The sequence below is a fragment of the Corvus brachyrhynchos genome, unplaced genomic scaffold (assembly GCF_000691975.1).
Source record: "Corvus brachyrhynchos isolate BGI_N302 unplaced genomic scaffold, ASM69197v1 scaffold106, whole genome shotgun sequence".
NCBI classification, from domain to species: Eukaryota; Metazoa; Chordata; class Aves; order Passeriformes; family Corvidae; genus Corvus; species Corvus brachyrhynchos.
The window spans coordinates 4,037,441-4,056,396 of record NW_008238834.1 but is presented as its reverse complement, the minus strand read 5'-3'; the positions used below and the strand labels follow the sequence as shown (position 1 = coordinate 4,056,396).

Below are 18,956 nucleotides of genomic sequence, written 5' to 3'. Positions count from 1 at the left end.
ATCTAATGCAGTTAGCTATTTCATGAAAAAGGGAATTAAAATACCTGACTAGAGACCATGTTGCTTTTTTTCAAACCAAAACTGTTGAACTTACCTTTTCTAACTCTGGCCAATCCACAAACTGCAATTTAGCAGGGGATCCTGCTACTAAATTCACTCTGATAAAGTCAGAAAATTCACGCCAAGCGAAGCACAATTCTTTGCTTCCAAGTAAACAGGGTTTATATCTAATACCTTTTACTTTCATTGTTTGAGTACTTTCCTATTGAGAAATAAAGAGAAGATTTTACCAAAAACAAATAAAGCAAAGTAAAATTTATTAATATTTTTTAAATATAGCATTTAGTATTTATGCTCTCTGAAGACTATTTGGTGTTTTTACTGTGAGACAGTGGACTAAAAATTAAACTACAAGTTCTATTCCTTCTGTTAAATTCAAATGAACTTCATGAATAAGAAGTGACCCATTTCAAACTCAAGAATTTCTCAGAAACCTGTTTTTCAGGTTATATCCAGCATATTTGAAAAGGTATAGACACTAGTCCGTTCTACAAGGTTCTTCAAAGGATCTTAAGATCAACTGTACCAACATAAATACACACAGAAGAAAAGACTAAAAGCAAGATAGAAGAAAACATATAGAACAATGAACTAGAAACAAAGCAAACCTGACTCAAGCAGGAAGTGAACTGGCCTTCACATTGTGTAACTGCAGCAGTGATAAGGTTTTTAACAAGATGCTGCTGTGTTCCTTAGAACAGGATCATACAATTTTAATGCTTTAAGTGACCAACTAGTGTGTAATTTGCCTAATTTCCACAATTTTGGCTCAATTCTGTGTAACAGAATTAAGACAATTACCACACAAATGCCACAAAGAAATAAACTATATGACACCTTATAAATACCTGCCAAGTTACTTTCAAATTTGATTTATCAAGTCCAGGCCCAGAAACTCCTAGGGAATTTACACATGCAGATGTCACTGTCTGAACCTGATTTCCAAACTGATCTGTAATCATTACATCTGTTAAAAAGACAATGATAATTAAAATGATTATTAGGATGATTACCTCAGCAGCTGCTTTAATGAAACATTATACAACACATGGAATATAAATGTACACAACACAGACACAATATAGAGAAAATTTACATAACTATCACTAAATCACAGAGAGGCTGAGGTTGGGAGGTATCTCTGGATGTCACCTGGTTCAAACCTCCTGCTCAAGTAGGGCGACCTTGAGCCAGTTGCAGACAGGCAGCCTCAGGGTATCCCCAAGGAGGGGGACTCCACAAACTCTGGGCAATCTGTGCCAGTGCTTGGTCACCCTCACAGTGAAAAAGTGTTTCCTGATGTTCAGGGGGAACATTCTGTGTTTCAGTTGGTGTCCATTGCCTCTATTTACTGTCTCTGAACACACATAGGAAAAGCCTAGCTCCAACTTCTTTACATTCTCTTCAGGTTTTTATATACATTGATAAAAACCCCCAACCTTGTGGGTATAAACCAAATGTATCTATATCCCATATTTGTGCTTCCCACTTTTTTGAATAAAAAGATTTTTTCTTACCCAAAAGTTAAAAAAAAATCTTAAAACTGAAAGCTGTTTTTTAACCTCTTAGTTTGTTCAGTCACACACAAGTTTTTAATGTCCCAAAATACTGTAAGAATTTTTAATTTTTCACTATGTCATGTGGCAACTGCATACAGAAACCAAAGGAGAATGAGAAGACTGATGCCTAACATGCCTTCCTCTTAGGTTAAAGCAACCATTAAAATGTGTCACTTTAAAGTCCATGCCTTAGCAATAGTCTGAATGGTCTTATGGCCTTTCAGATTTCAGAATACATGAACTAAACAAAAATTTATTTGAATTCATTTGAACTCAGCGTGATGAATGACCCAACGTACAAAGTACAAGACAAATCTTATCAGAGAGTAACTCCAGAATTGTAAAATGGCAATTCAGAAGTCTGATCATCTTTCTGTGAATGACAATGTAAACCTGGTTTTTATATTAGTTGAAGGTAATTTACTCTTGATGACATTGGTAAATATAAAAGTCTTAAACTGACAAGAAAAAGAAATATATCATAGAAGAAAATGAAGAATATGCACTCACCAATTTCACTCTGCAGTTCTTCACCCATCTGCAGTGTGTTTGATCCTTTTAGTTTACATTTAATGTGTTTGGGTTCATCAGGAACTGGTCTGAGTTGGCACATGAAAACTGACTTAGTTCTCTCATCAAGGTAAACATAACATAATAGCAGGCATGGCAAATATCTTAAAGAATCTTAATGCTTGGTCATGTAATATATTTTATTTTCCTACTGCAGACCTGTGAAATGACTAATTGCTGCAAATTTACCCTGGCATCAGAGTGCTGTGAATTAATTAGTTCATTTCAACCTATTAAAAACACATGAAATACACTAAAGTAATTTAGAATCAGATTAATCTTAATAAATTTAATAAAAATACAAGTCTTAATAAGAGTGATAAACAGGTAATTTCAAAGTTCAATTTATAGCCTGTCAGTTTTGACTGAGAAACCAGATGAGAACTAACTTTGCAGTGATATTTCTTTCTCCTCAGTCACCTAACTCTTCAGTAAAACTAGTTATTCTGTAAGCTGATGTTTACTGCAAGTTTACAAAACCAGCAATAATCTTCTTCATTGTATGTATACTTACACAAGTGATTACAGAGCTGGATGCAAACATACCACAATGGAGTCTTTCACATAAGTAATGTTCTCATGTAATAAATTTACACAAACTCTCCCCACCTCCCAAGCTTACATTCTCCTGTTAATTTGCCAACCACTTTCATTATTTCAGCTTCTGTAGAAAGACTTCTGTTTTACCCTGAAGTAATGAGATCTACACTTCTATGCCAATAACATACTTAATAACAAAATATTTCAAATGAACAAACCTGACTGTGAATGCACTCTCCAAAGACACGTGCTCATCAAGGTAAGTAATTAGACAGTAACGTACATCTTTTACTGAGGTTGGTACTTTTACATCAGGTAATAATCCCTGCATCAACAGCTCTCTGTCAATTTTGGGTGTCCAGTTAACCTAAAATTGTAATTTTCAAAATTAATCAAAAGCTGAATTATAAATGATTAGCTACATAATACATCTTCTAGCCATTTAAAATATGCTGATATAACATACAGGCAATAGCAGCTTTCAATGGAAAGCCTGTGCATTTCCCAGCAGTAACCAATGCTACCTGCTGAAATACAGCCAATTATTTGAAAAAAAACCCCAAGCACATCAAAACATACATTAGCTTTCCCTCACTGAACTTAAGTTAGGAAAAATACAAGTGTGATATATTTGGTGAATCTCTCTGTTTGTCTTAGGCTCCACGTAAGTACACAGACAGGGATAAGATAGGCAAGCAAGCCTTCATGAGGAACATGCCTACTCAGAGTTCCTAAATACAGGGAAGGCCACAGATCTGAGGAATCGTAACTACGTCGTAATTATTTTATGTGTTTAGGAGAAGCACTGGAAATACTAACCTGCTTTTCACAATACTATCCTGAAGCATAACTTAGTATTTAATGAATAAAAATATTTAAAAAAATAATTCAGAGTTAAGTTTCCATGTTTATTAGTACAGTTTTGAGGAATATTATTTCATAGCCTGACATTTATGGATTTTTAAGGGTATCAGCTTTGTGTCGCTCCCCCACATTATGCTGCTTTTTACTCCAAAGTACTTGCCTTGATTTTTTCTGCAGCAGCTGCAGTTATGGGTATTTCCCTTTCTGCTTCATCATACATCTGAAATATAAGTTTGTTCATGACATGGCCAGCAACACAAGTGATTTCATCCTGATGTTTAATCTGAAGAGCTTTTTGTCCGTTCATACTTAAGACCTGTAGTCTTGCAACATGACTGCTAGGAAGAAGCTTTATGATCTTTTCTACTGGTGGCACATCTTTGCAATTCTATACACGGGTGAAAAGAAAAGACATATAATTAAGATATTAAATTTAGATATGCATACACATAACTCCATAATAGCCTACAGCTCTACTCAGAATTACCAGGTATGACCAGGTGTCCAAACATGAGATCAGCTTGACTTTCAAAAGCAAATCAAAAAGATATGCCAGTACACTTACAACTTTAAAGAGATACTAGAATTGATGGTAGCTATTACGATTTTTTTCTATTCCAGAAGTAGTAGGTTATAAAATTTACAAAATGCTTTCTAAGAGTAACCCTAAGTATCCTTTCATATAATCCACCTTGCCATATTAGTACTTATTTCCACATTTTTCCAGGGTAAAACACATACAGGCCTTATCTTCTCCAGCAGTATGACTCTCCTGACTACCAGGGAACTGGAATGTTCAATAGTATTAAAAAAAAAAATTCATACTTCATGAGCTTTGAAAATGAAATGCTACAAAAAACTATTGATTGCCATACTGATTCTTACACTAAATGTTTATGCAATGAGGGCAATTTGCCAAAACAATCCAGGAATTAAAAAGGAGAAGAAAAACCCCAGGAAACATGAGTATTTCTGAAACACCTCAGGGATTTAAGAAATAGAGTAAGAGGTGAAGAAAAATGGAAAAAAACTCTTTGCCTTATGATTTTCTAGAGATGAAAAAACGTAGCCATCTGATTTTGAAGTTTATGATACCTAAACCAGTAACTTTTGGGGGCTAAGCTTATTCATAACGGATGCTAGCAAGACAGGACAATAAACTGCTTTCAATCTTTTGTTTATCCAAACATTCCAAACAATACTCACAAGTACTTCAATCCTTGCTTTCAGCATCTGGTCTTTCTTGATATTCTGTACATGTATAACTGGACCAGTTAAAATGTTTGTTCCTCCATTACTGCAGTCCACAGAATACACAGGAAGGTCTGAAGCACCTAAAAACTGTTTAAAATGTAAAATTAAACAGCAAATTTCTTTTACAGAACTACTATGATTATTCCAGAAATTATTATTTGTACAAGTCCAAACATATATATAATTATATACAGAAAAAATTAATATATTTCAGTTTTCCAACAACTGTAAGATCAACACCTGTATTTTTCTGCAGGTGGTAAGAGATGTGTGGGAGAAAGGAGTAAGTTACAGAAATAAAATAAACTATCTATTAGCTTGCTTTATTAACACACATTAATTAGACTCTTCTGCCATTACGCAATAAATTCAATTAACTTGTGAAGTAAACTTCCTTTTCATTAATTTACTAAACATCACACATTAAAGAAATTTAAACATCAAGTTCAACACATCATCATATCACTGCAGACCCAGTCTACATGAAGAGAGTGTACACAAAGTACAAATGGAATGCAGACTTTTGCAGTGGGAAAACATTTTTACATATCCTTGCTGGATTTCACTAGAATTGGAAAAGTCACTTTCTTGAGTCAAAAAAGAGGGCCAAAAGGGGAAGTTTTTTTACTTCCTAAAGTCAAAGTAAGATATGCATTTCCTTCTGAGCTTATATTAGTGCTTATGATAATAGTCTGATCTAATACTATTTTCAGGCACTAGACTCGAATTTTCAACTTAAAAAATATAAAAAGTAAGCTGTATGAAGTTATTTTTCTGAATAAATTTTAGCATTGTATATGATAAATACGGCGTAAAATACCTTAAAATTGAACCAAAATACCCTCACATAATTTTCTCTTCCATTTCTAAGGCCAGGTTCCACTGATTCTAAAACTTACTGAATGGCTCATAATAGATGAGAGGTAAGAGAGTCACAGTTATGGACAGCAAGCTGTAGAAACTTCAAAAGCATTGCTAAAGATACTAAATTCTACAGATTCCAAACAAGATTCTTTAATAATAAGCATGAATCAAAATCCTCATGGCACGCAATGAAATGCAGTTTACCTTACAATGAACAATCAGCTCCGGCTGTGCTGTTATATTTCCTGATTCATCCAGTACTTCAACCTGAAAGGGAAAAGCTGTACCATTTTCAATCTTCAGAATTTCTGAATCTGGTTTTACTTTCAACTGACGAGGAGGGCCTGTGAAAAAATGCACAATTGGAGAACAATAGTTATATTTTAGATAACTTGTGAGACATTGAATTTCAATTTTTGCTGTCTCAAAGAGTTTTTAAAGCCAAGCTACCAAGATGTTTGTGATAACAAATAATTTCAAACAATTCAGGTATATTGGTTTGTACTGAAAAGTTTCTGTCCTTCAATACGTATCATCTGCCAATGTTTTGAATTAATTTAGTAGAGAACAGTTAGACAAACATGATGAAATTCAGAATGTACAAGGTGTAAACACATGATATAGTTCTGTTTACATATTACATGGATTCACATTCATCAAAAAGAAACTGAACTTTCTTCTGACATGTTAAACCCAAAAATATTAATATTGAGATATCCAATTAATTGCCAAAGCTATCACAGCTACAATCTGCACGCAGAGAAATGCAAAAGAAAATTCTGTTGTCATTACTTGGATAATGAAGTGAAGCTATTCAAGTGAGTCTATCCCCTGGAACACAATGATTTTAAGAGTTTTTAAAAAGAGATTAAGTAATAGATTACTATTAAAAGACAGGCTCTGAAGGAACAAAGATGGCAATTTTTCAGAAGCATCCTTTATGCATGATTTATTAAAACTTCTATTTCAAACTCACTGGTTGAAGAACGAGACTGAAATAGCTTTTATAACTACTTTGTCAAAAAAGAGCTTTCAAGGCCAAGGATATAACTCAAGTGAGAAGAAAGAGGTAGTGAAGGATCTTTACATTGTCAAAATCACTGTGAAGGATGAAGCTGCCTTTAGACCAAGATAAATAACAGTAACACATAATACAGTCTGTCTCAAGTCCAGTAATTTTGCTGTTTTCTACATAAAACCTTAACTCCTCAAAAGAATAATGGACTACACTGTGCATTGTTGGTCTTACAAAATAGCACACAATTTCTCTGCAAAATGAGATGGGCAAGACTGATGTTTGGTAATCTGGGAGGCTAATTTAAAAATTTAGCCATACTACCTTATATCCCAAAACCAGAAGAAGGCAGGTAACAAGGGATAACAGATCTCATGTAAGGGAGTCCTCAAAATCAAGACATCCACAAAACATAAAAGTCTGGTAAGGGCAGTATCCTTACAGACCTCTATGATCCTCTCCTGCATTATGATACATTCAACAACATAACATTAAAATTTCAGACATAATTCAATTGCCAAAGCATCCCCCTTTGCTGGGGTAAGAAACTGAATGAGCATGTACTCATTCACAAAATCTTTTCTGCAGGGAGAACAGGTCAATGCAGATTATAAATCTCAATGCTAAAGAAAAATGAGAAGATAAGAAATTCATTCATTCAGAGGTATTTGATAAGAAAAAGATTTAAAGTAATTAAAAGAGGAAGATGCATCTCAAATAAGCAGACAAAAATCCCAGCTCCTGGAATAGTAGATAAAATTGGGCTGTGAGCACAATGATATTCCTGCCAAGAATGACATGCTCCTGGCTTTATTTCCTTCCTAGTCATCACTTGGATCCTTTTTTATGCCTCACTAAATATTTTACTGTCTTGAGAGAAGCTTTCATTAATAGTGTCAGAATAATATTTAAGAGAATTTCACTAAATATTTTAGGGATACTTACCAGGCTGCAATCTTATTTTAATGACTTGTGTATCTTCTTTTAAACCAGGAAGAGTAATCTTCAGATTAAAATTCTAATGAAAAGAATATTTTAAATATTAACTTAAACAAAACCATATAATAGTCTCACATAAACATGTCAATTTGTACATATGTTAATTTCAGAAGTTCCTAGAAATTTTCTTGCACTGCTACAAAAAAACAAAAATTTTTTTCCCCCTGTACTGAAATCTGTCTTTTCCATGTTATTATAACCAGAGACATTCAATTCAGGATTTGTATGTTAAACTACATGGTTCTGAAACCATGAAAAGCAGCTATCATAACTTGTGGTTTCCTGCTTAGAAGCTGTTTTAATAGGGAAAAATATAGCAGTTCAAAAGAAAAGTAGTTTTAAAGAAAGGGTCTGCAAGTTCTGTGTTTGTTGTTCCTCAGCAAGGCACCACTACCACTGTCCATCTCATCTTTGATTGAGGATTTAATAAAAATAACTCCTGTAAACTGCATCACTAAAACCAATTTTTGTATTAAAATGAGAGAATGAAGAATAATAGTAAGAAAGTAACACCCCTTCTTTTTTAATTATTATGGTATGATGATTACCAAACATCAGTTCCTTAAATGATTCTTGGTCTTTCCCCTCACCAAATTTATCTCTTGCTAAAGTCTGGCACTTTTGCTCCTCTACACTTTATTTCTCATAATCCACTCCATCTTACGGCATTATTCTTGCCCTTCACCTTAAATTCTGAACATTGCCTACAAAATTTACTACACTGAAATTAATTAATTTAATTTTCAATAAGCAGGTATATGCTCTTTCTCTTTAGACATCCTTCTACCAGCAACAGTATTCACTATTTTTTAAGCAATAATATCAACAGTGTAATTGGGGTAACTCAGCTCCTAGCTTTATCTTTACTATGCTAGTCTACAAGACTAAATGAAGGGATATGGACCTGGCTAAAATACTGTGTAAATATGCCATATAAATAATGTTTAAATTATTTTTAAAAAACCTTTAAGTCTATATTTATCAGAAGCATTAAGACCTGTTTTATGAAAGAAATACCTTTAACATGTAATGTATGTTTCGGTTTTTACAGTAAAGCAGCAGCTTGACAAGGTGCTGAGAATCCATCAGTAACAGGCTAGATTTGGATAACATACTCACTACTGAAGTGCAACCAGAATAGCGGAAACATTTAAAGAAGCTCAAGCAGACACCCTGCATATTAGCTGTTACTACTCATCATCTCAACTAAGAATGGAAGATTTCAGTGCTCCCTATCATCTTTCAATGCAGAAGTCACCGGGATGATTTGGCTTATGTAGGAACCCAGCATGCCAAGAATATTTCTCTGCCTGCTTTTAAGGGTTCTTACCCCCCTGAACAACATTGTTTTAGCCTCCGACCTTGGAAAAAATTACCAACGATCAGACAAGAACTAGAAAATACAGTGGTGTGAATTAGGTGATAGACTACTATGTAAGATTGTCACAGGGTGAAAAATTTAGAGGTTTTGGGCTTCTCTATGTAGTAAACAGATAAGAGTAAAAAATATCAAAATGGAGGATTGTTGTTGTTCTCTAAACCTTCTTCTACTACTCCATGTTCTGCAGTAAAAGTAGTTTGGAATGATTGGATAGAGAATTCCGCAGTTCCTGCCCATGTTACTGAATAATTGGTAGGAAAGTGAAAATAATACATGTTTTTAGTAACTACTGGTTAAAATATCTTTAAAAGGCTGTGTAAATCTTGATAGAGAGCCTCCACTCCTGCTTTTCTGTGCTCTATGCTGTACCTGGGTCACGCTAGTGGCTCTGTTCCTCTGATAAGACTTAATAAACAACTATCTGGAAGCATTGAAACTCAAGGAAAAGTCTCGGTTTATCTTTGAAACTCCTTGCAAGGACTATAAGAAAATTCTCTCCCATCAGGAGGGACTTGATTTATGGCACAGTTCAGGGTCAGGCTTAAACCAATCTCAGCACCAGTTCAAACTAAGACAGCTGATTTGGTGTGCTGGGTGCACTCTACCACATACTCATGTGTTGCTCAGCCCTTCCAGTTCCATCAGCTGAAAAGAGTGCAGGTATGGGAAATATAAATTGCTCCACGTAGAGCTCTAAGAGATAATTTGGAAATATCCCAAGAAATACCTGTAGTCACTAATGTAGACCAAACTTAGCCAACACTATGTGACAAGTCATTTTACACAAAACTTATTTTCTCTGTATCTTTTTTTTTTTTTTAATATGTTACTTCAAGTTTAAATTTATTAGCCTACCTTGCCTTGGCAACTATTTATACAGCCTTTAGCAGTAACACCCTTAATGATACACTTTGTTGCCACAGGTATGTCTTCATGCTTCAATGTTAATCCACTAGAAAAATATATAGAAACATAAGAGAATTTAGAAACACAGAGTTTTAACAGACAAGATATTTTCAGATACTCTTATGAAAATAAAAGCAAAAATGTCAGTTAATTTATGTGAGAAATTCCCAGTATATCATTCAGATAAATCCTAAAGAATTATTATATTATTGTCACGTGAAGAAAGGGCAATAAAAAAAAAAAAAAAAAAAAGAGAGATGGCTGTATTACCTAGCTTCCAGAATTGGTCTAAGGCGAGTTGTCAAGTGCGTTGGATGACCAAATTCATCCTGCAGTTCCAAAGGAATATTAAAAGGTACTCCAATTCGAAAAGGAAGCTCCAAAAGACCCACCAAAAATTTCTCTGGTTTGCCCTCTAAGAGAAAAGAATAATACATTTTTAGGAAGAATTATGTGTGTTCATTGGCTTTTTCTTGATTAAGGCTGCGATTAAGTCAAGTAGTTTTCAGATGCAAAGTAAACAGGTTGTTCAGAATACAGTTATAACCAAAGTTATGGTTTATTGGATTGATGTTCTTTTTTTTAACTTACACTAAAATAAAAACAATAGTTAAAATATAACAGCAGTAGACTACAGTATAAGAAACATAACAGGATAGTCAAAATTCCCAAAGTATTCACAACACCAATACAGCACCTGAAAGTGAACAATTCTGTGTGGACAGCTTTTCTTAAACATTTAATTGCTTTAATTCTGGTAAAATAAATCATTCATGCAACTAAAAATTTTTGTTCTACAACTACCCCAAATTTGAGAGATAAAAACATGGGATGACGAGTATTAGAAAAAGAAATGTGAGTGTATCTATCCTGTGAAACCTGGCCCCACTAGACTGCCTCAAATTAGGCACTAACAAACAAGACCAAACAGCGGCCACAAGTGGGAGCATGTAAATCGAGAATCGTATTTTGTGGAATTAGACTGTCTTGACCAAGTGGCCTTTGAAAAAAGAAGCAATGCCCTGCTGAGCTAAATGGTAAATAAATATCCTACCAAACAATTTCAAACTCAAATTAACAACTGCTTTCAACACCTAGGGGTGTCATTATCAGGGAGCTTCCTTTGCACAAGACATGACAGATACCTTGTATTGGCCAAAATTAGTTACTGGTTATAACAAGAAAAAGACCCCAACTTTACAATGTCTACAACTTTATTTATCATTAAAAGTGAATGCTAAAACTGTAAAATGATTTGAGAAAGTAACAATAAAGTAACTCCCGCAATATTAAAGTAAGCAACTACTAAAAGAACATGTCTGAACTAAAACCACAAACCTTGTAGTCTGACTTAGGAAGCTCAGTTTTAACCAGCATTTATGACAATTTTTAGCTTATCAAGAGGTATAAACACTCAGCAACAACCCGCTGTTAGTGAAATAGAATAATTTGTTACTCAGCCAAAAATGCTTTTTCAGTGTAGACTGTTCTTTTCTGGATTTTTAGAATCAACATACATAAAAAGTAACACAAATATCAATATTTTGGAATAATAAGCATGAAGCTTTATGGCTGCCTCTCAGACAACACAAAACTATTGCAAAAATAAAAACTTGAAATATTTACCTTAAAAAACTGGCAGTGTTAAAAATGTTGAACTATCTTCTGATTAAATACAAAAGCAGCAATAGATAGCTAAAGTTGATTTTGGTATCCCTTGAGTTAGAAGTACCAAAATATTAGCTAAATAGATTTTTCAAAGTTTTATTCCTTTCCAAGGAGATTTGTTTATTTCAATTGTTATAGCTGAAGGAATTTTTAATTGAATGCTGCCATACTGGGGGAAGCCACACTACTACTGAAAAGATTCTCTTTTCACTTTGATAAAGAGATAAAAGAGCAGACAAGGCTCATTTTTGTTCAGAAAATGAGATTTTTTCTTTTCTTTTCTTGCAAGTTCACAGAAATATCTTGAGCCTTCAATGGCATGTTTTCAGACATATGTTCAAATAGCTACTCTTTTCAAGTAATGCCAAACATTTTTTTCCTGTGTTATCATACAAGAATACTTCTTTCTACTCTGCCAATAAGCAGCTTTTAGAAGAATATGCTACATACAAAGAACTCTTTTCTGCCTCAAGAATTTGCATTTAAAGCCTGTCATTTTGTGAAAGAAACAGGAGGCTACAGAAAACACTGGTTTTTTTTTTTCTTGATCTTCTGAAAATAGATGTTAGCTGTATCTCCCAAAATTGTGACAAAAATATGCATTTTAACATTAAATGCAAAGAAATTAGAGGGTTTTTTTACTTTCCTTCTTCCTGTCCCCCTTGTAGATAAAGTTCACAGAATGGCTGAGTTCAGAAGGGTTTTCTGGAGGTTATTTTATCCAATGTCCCTGGCCCAAGTGGGGCCACCTAGAGTCAGTTGCCCAGGAACGTATTTAGACAACTTTTTACTATCCCCAAGAAAGGAAACTCCACAACTTCTCAGGCAACTTGTGCCAGCACTGGGTCACCTTAATAGTGAAGAAAAACCTGTTTCCTGATGTTTGGAGAGAACCTCCTGTGTTTCAGTGTGTGCCCATTGCCTCTGGTCCTGTCAACTGAGCACCACTGGAAAGAGCCTGGCTCCACCTTCTTTACACTCCCTTCAGTTGTTTACAGACATTGATAAGATCCCCATGAGTATTCTCTTCTCCAGGCAGAACAGTCACTGATCCCACAGACTTTCTTCAGGTAAGAAATCATGGAATCATAGAATGGTTTTATTTTGGAAGGGACCGTAAAGATTATCCAGTTCCAAACCCCCCTGCCATGGACAGGGACACCTTCCACTAGACCAGGTTGCTCAGAGCTGCATCGAGCCTGTCCTTGGACACTTCCAGGGATGGGGCATCCACAATTTCTCAGGGCAAATTGTTCCAGTGCCTCACCACCCTCCAGTCCCTTCATCATCTTCATGGCCCCTGGACTCTCTCCAGTATGTCCATGTCTCTGTGTCATAATATAATGTGTCCAGTTCTGGGCACAGTACTCCAGGGGTGGCCTCACCAACTCTGAGTGGAGAGAGAGTATTACCTCCCTCAGCCTGCTTCTAATGCAGCCCAAGAGGCTGTTGCTGCTTGTTGCAGTGAGGACACATTGTTGGTTCGTGTTCACCTGCTGCCCACCAGGACGCCCAGGTCCTTTCCTGCAAAGCTGCTTTCCAGACACTTGGGTGGCAACTTGGGGGTTGTCCTTCTGCAAATGCAGGACTTTGCCCTTCATGTTGAATTTCATAAGGTTCCCGAGAGCCAGCTTTGGCAGCCTGTTGAGGTACCTCAAGAGGTGTCAAATTCTCAAGTGTATCAGCCACTCTTCCCAGTTTTGTGTTATCAGCAAACTTGCTGAAGGTACATTCTGTCTCATCATCCAGATCATGAATGAAGATATAAAGCACAATCAAACCCTGTACTGACCCATGGGGTAACCACTACTTACTGTCCTCCACCTAGACTTAGAGCCACAGATCATCACTCTCCGGGCTCAGCTGTTCTGCTATTTGTTAATTCACCTCAGTCTGTTCATCCAGCTCAACCTTCATCAGCTTCTCTGTGAGGATCTTACTGGATCTTACTGATGAGAATCTTGCTGAAGTCTAGGTAGACAACATCTACTAAGCTAGTCCTTTCATCATAGAAGGCAAATTCACGCTAACTACTCCTGATGATCTTCTTGCCCTTCATGTACCTGGAAATGGTTTTCAGGACTAGCTGTTCCATCATCTTCCCATGGATTGAGATGAAACTGACTGGCCTGCAGCTCTCTGTGTCCTCTTTGCACTTTTTGTAGATGGGAGTGATGGTTTCCTCAAAACATCAGGCAGCTCTCTCAATTGCCATGATTATTCAATTAGCATGAGTGGCCTCATAAGGATGTCAGCCAGCTCTCTGCTTCATGAGTGCATCCCATCATGGCCCATGGATTTATATATCACCAGTTTGCTTAGGTATTCCCGGGCCTGATCATCTTCCACCAAGGGTGTATCTTTCTTGCCCCAGACCTTCCACCAGTATTTGGGGCCTGGGATTCCTGAGGTCTGTCTTACTAGTAAATATTAAGGCAAAGACTATTTCAATATCTCAGCCTTTTCCACATCCTGTGTTCCCTGCCCCATTCAGCAGTGGGCCCATGTTTATTTCAGCCATCCTTTTGTCACCCATATATTTAAAGATACCCACCTTGTTGGCTTTGATATATCACTTGCCAGTGATTCCACTTTCAATTCCAACTGGACTTTGGCTTTCCCAACCCCATGCCTCTGTGCTTGGATAGCGTCTCTGTATTCCTCCCTGGTTACCTGTTCCTATTTCCACCTTCTGTATACTTCTTTGTGTTGAGTTTTGGCAGTAGCTCCTTGTTCATCCATACAGGCCCCCAGGTATTTTTGTCTGACTTCCTAATCAGTGGGATGAACCAGACTTGAGCTTGGAGGTGACCCGTGAATACTAACAAGCTTGCTTGTGCCCCGTCTGTACAGGGCCTCTTTCCATAGAACTCTACCAGGCAGATCTTTGAAGAGGCCAAAGTCTTCCAAAGACCAGGTCATGAGCTTCCTTTTTGCTCTTCTTCTCCAGCCTTTCTGGATTCCTCTGCCCGTCAGGACTACGTCCCAAGGGACTCTGTCAATCATTCACCTAAACAGGCCAAATTCTGCCCTTGGTACATCCAAGGTGGCAGTTCTGCTAACCATTCTCCTTCCTTCTTCACTAACAGTAAACAGAGTAAACTACCATTTTGTGATCGACATGCTCGAGACAGCCTCCGACCAGCCACCAGTACTTCTCTGCTCACAAACAGAAAGTCTGATGGGGCTCCTTCCCTAGCTGGCTCCCTCACCAGTTGTCTCAGCAAGTTCTGTTCCACACACTCCAAGAACCTCCTAGACCATTTCCTCTCTGCTGTGTTGTATTTCCAGCAGACATCTGGTACGATAAAGTCCCCCGCAAGAACAAGGACTAGTGATTGTGACGCTTCTCCCAGCTGCTTATGTATTTAATCTGCCTCTGCATCCTGGTTGGGTGGTCTGTAACAGACTCCCACCAAAGTATCTGTCTTGTTGGCCTTCCCAGCTCTCTTAGCCACAAACACTCAACATTAATTGTCACCATCATCAAGCTCCAGAAAGCCTAAACACCCCTGGGCTATCCTACCACCTCTCCTTCCATGCCGATCCTTTCTTAAGTGAGTATTCTAGTAAGCATTGTGGTAAGTATTTTATGATGATTAATCCAAAGAGACATATCCATTACAACCAAATGAGAATTTAGCTTTGCATAGGGTTCTTCCTTAATTAATTAAAAAAATACTTAAATCTCAACATATTTATTTTAAATGTATAACCTGTTTCTTAATGAGTTTCTGTGGTTTATGCATGAAAGTTGGGCTAATGAATACTTGTTTTATGAAAGAATATTTGTGTCAATGGCATGAGGAAAGAGGGTGATTCTAATGAAGTGTAAGTTTATTTTTTTAAGTACATTTGGGAAAGTTCACATCAGGGAGCTTTAGATTCCATCAAAACTTTATTTTTTCTGTAAAACTGCCTGCTGCAGAGCCAACACATTACATGTGAGATCAAAACCTACTACAAAAAACATGTTTCCTGGAAATGCTTCAAATTTGACGTGCAAATACTACTTTTCAGTGATGAAAATCACCTCTCAACTAGAACATGACAAATTTTGATATACTATGAATCAAACAGAAACACTAGAAATAGGAGAAAGTAAGATTGGAATTCTTACCTACAATAGTAAATTTAAATACTTTAGATGGTAGAGGCCTTCCTGCATAAGTGTCTGCATTACTTTCATTCAATACTACTTGAAGTTTCAAGGAGTAGTTACCAAGTTTCTGAAGATTTTCTAAACAGAAATAAAAGTACAATTAGATAGAAAAAAAAATTATACACAGACTGAAGATACTGAATATGCAAACTTACCCATTTTTTTAAACCAGTACGGCCACTTGCCTCCATGCTGACTGATATGTGAAATTATTTCTTTATTCTCAGTAGGTGCTGCAAAACAAACACTCAGCTACATGTATTTAAATTTTACACTGTAATTCTTAACTTTTTCAAGCATTGGTATTACTATTATGAAGTATCACTATCGTTTCTGGATCTAATAAACATCAATTTAGCTTCACAACTAAACACATTGATCACAGCTAAAAAAAATGAGTTCCCTGTCTAATCCCATTTTAATTAAAAATTGCTAGCCTCAAGTACATTGCACTGAAAGTAGAAGGTTTGTAAAGCTGAATTTTATTAACTCTTTTGTTGTATGTTCCCTATTAAGTATGAACACTCAGCACTCCGTGCTGGCAATGGATCAACTTTACAAACGACTGCAGCAAAATTGTTTAAATGGAAGCAATGGTAGAAATGTGAGGTTGACAGAACATATAACTAAGATAAAAGAACATTCCTGTTTTGCTCCCAATTGTTTTATCTGTCTTTATAAACCTCTTCAGAATTAAAACACATACAAAAACAGAACAACTGAAACTCTGAGGCAGTTTTACTGACTGGTTCTCTAACCTAAGATAAATACAGAAGTAAGATTTATTATTGGAAGTGTCAAGAGGCATTAATACTTTTTTATTCCCAAAATACACTTTAGAATATAGAATGTGACTGTAATAAGACTACACAGAACAAAATGCAGTAGAAAAACAAATTGTTTTACAGCTTAGCAAAACTGTTTCAAGACCCTGTTCTTGCACCAAATGGCATACATAAGATAAAGTAAGAGCTGTCAACTAGACTTTTATCATTCTCTTAACCGTAAATCAAACCCTAATTTTGAATCAAAGCTTGTATAATAAGATTCCCCAGTAATAGAGCAGGTTTCTCATAGCTCAGCTCTCTTGGTAGTCCATAGTACAGTCTGCCAAGTATTCCATTCTTCAAAAGAACTTCTTGCACATGATATTTGCTCTTGGCCTTTGTATGGGTATAACTACATTTCTCTCATTCATACAATTAGGGGTTTGAGTTTGACAGGTATGCCATGCCCAAATCATCACTTATAGGACCTTGTTCATTGTTCTGGTGAAGAACATGAAGATTACACTACTGACTCTTCAACTGAGTACAGAAAAAAGCTAACACAGGAAGTAGAAACAGTTAAAAGTACAAATTTTCCTCAATCAATTAATGGGTCGGGAGACATGAAAGGTCTGGAGGCAGACTTTTCAGTAATCCTAGAACAACCCTGACAAAACAGAGCAATAGAAACACCAGGTCTCTCTCAAGTTCATACTTTCTGAAGTCAGGATGGTGTACCATACTAAGTTTGTGAAACACTGGTTTGTCACTCATACTGATAGGAGACAATCTGATAATCTATATTAAACGAACACCGTTTTTTCAACTCCAACCTCTTTATGCCCCAGGACACTACGCTGGACAATGGTCATGCATAGCAGCCAGCTCCCATAAATGAGTGCCATTAAAATACCATGTGTAGTCTCATGACACACATACTAAATTGTATGCTTCCATTTGTTGTAATATGTATACTTCCATTTGTTTTCCTTTGACGTGTATCACTACAATAATCTCAGTGCTTCAGAAAGGTATTTTTATAACTCTTAACAGATAAAGGAATTCATTTTCCTATGGTGTATGGAAAGAAACAAGATAAACAAGATTTTAAGTTTCTACAAGTTTCAAATACATTTAATATGTGCAGAATTTGAGTTTTCAGAGAATTTAGTGTTCTAATTCTGTGTTCAAAACAAAACTGAGTGATTTCAGCTGCCCTGGACAGAATGCAATTCTTAACAATGCAATGTGAGAACATCAAGTGAAGCACCCACAAAATGGAAACCACTAAACAGTCAATTAAAAGAAACTTGATTTTTTTTAAAATTCTGAAGTGACTTTATATTAGATACTAAACTAGTCTGATCCCTACTTTTATGCAGCTCACGTAAATTGCTATGCTAATTACAGAAACATTATCCATTTTACCCATGTTCTTATGCATGTTAAGTAGATAGGCTGGAATTGATAGGCCCTCCTTACTTGTGACAGAAGATGTAATCAAAGTACAGCATTAAGACATTAAATACACGGCACTGAGGCACTTGTCATTTCATGAAAAGTGGCTTTGAAATGCTACACAAACTGGTGGAGTATTGTCTAACTACCACATCCGTTTATCAAATTCTAATATGTATTTTAGATATATACATATTATAAAGTGAAATACCTTATCCATTATGCACTTTAAAAATAATAAAGATACAATTAAATATAATGAAATACTCACAATGCAAAATAACCTTGAGTTCAACAAGAAGTTTCTTTGAACCTCCGTGGCTTGTACCTGGAAGTTTTTGCATTGCTTCTCCTTTTTTATTCAAAATTTCTATTCTTAACGCTCCTGTATTTAAAATGAAAAATGACAGACTTCTAAAACATGCTGTGGATTAAAAGTGATCAGAGATGTCTGTATGCTTGTCTTTTTAACAAGAGTGCATGATGTATTTTTAAACTGCCATTTAATATTTTAGTATTTGGAAGAAAAAAGTATACCTATTGGTGTACCAGCAAATCTTGTATCATTTGGTAACAACTCATCTCCTTCAGGCCATGTTACTGATAATTTGTCAGGAAGCCTAACAAAAAAGAAAGGGTGAACATTTTTTCAGTAAGTTAAAATAAAGGGCAATTTATCTTAAGTTAAATAGACATGAAGCTATTTTTGGGGTAGGGAAAAAAAAACCCAAACAAATTCCAAGCTATTTCTTCTCGGTTTATAATTTTTTTTTGTTTCTACTGAAACAGCTGACTGCTTTCCCATTTGGGAACAAAACTGAACTTTGTTTAATTCCTGATTAAATACAAAAACTGTAATTAGGACCTCCACAATTATGTAATTATTACT

At 35.8% G+C, this 18,956-nt stretch overlaps 1 protein-coding gene across 1 annotated transcript in view; it reads right to left on the bottom strand.

Annotated features, from left to right (window-relative positions):
* The window catches only part of SMCHD1 (structural maintenance of chromosomes flexible hinge domain containing 1), a 58,271-nt gene that overhangs the window by 25,163 nt on the left and 14,152 nt on the right, over positions 1-18,956 (bottom strand). Inside the window, exons 15-28 of the mRNA XM_017738313.1 lie at positions 18,605-18,687; positions 18,339-18,452; positions 15,998-16,075; positions 15,801-15,920; positions 10,283-10,427; positions 9,962-10,058; positions 7,672-7,744; positions 5,916-6,055; positions 4,800-4,934; positions 3,754-3,981; positions 2,948-3,096; positions 2,130-2,218; positions 909-1,027; positions 95-262 (exon numbers count right to left, since the gene is read on the bottom strand). Coding sequence (XP_017593802.1) covers positions 95-262; positions 909-1,027; positions 2,130-2,218; positions 2,948-3,096; positions 3,754-3,981; positions 4,800-4,934; positions 5,916-6,055; positions 7,672-7,744; positions 9,962-10,058; positions 10,283-10,427; positions 15,801-15,920; positions 15,998-16,075; positions 18,339-18,452; positions 18,605-18,687 — 1,738 coding nt within the window. The remainder of the gene's footprint in view (positions 1-94; positions 263-908; positions 1,028-2,129; positions 2,219-2,947; positions 3,097-3,753; positions 3,982-4,799; positions 4,935-5,915; positions 6,056-7,671; positions 7,745-9,961; positions 10,059-10,282; positions 10,428-15,800; positions 15,921-15,997; positions 16,076-18,338; positions 18,453-18,604; positions 18,688-18,956) is intronic.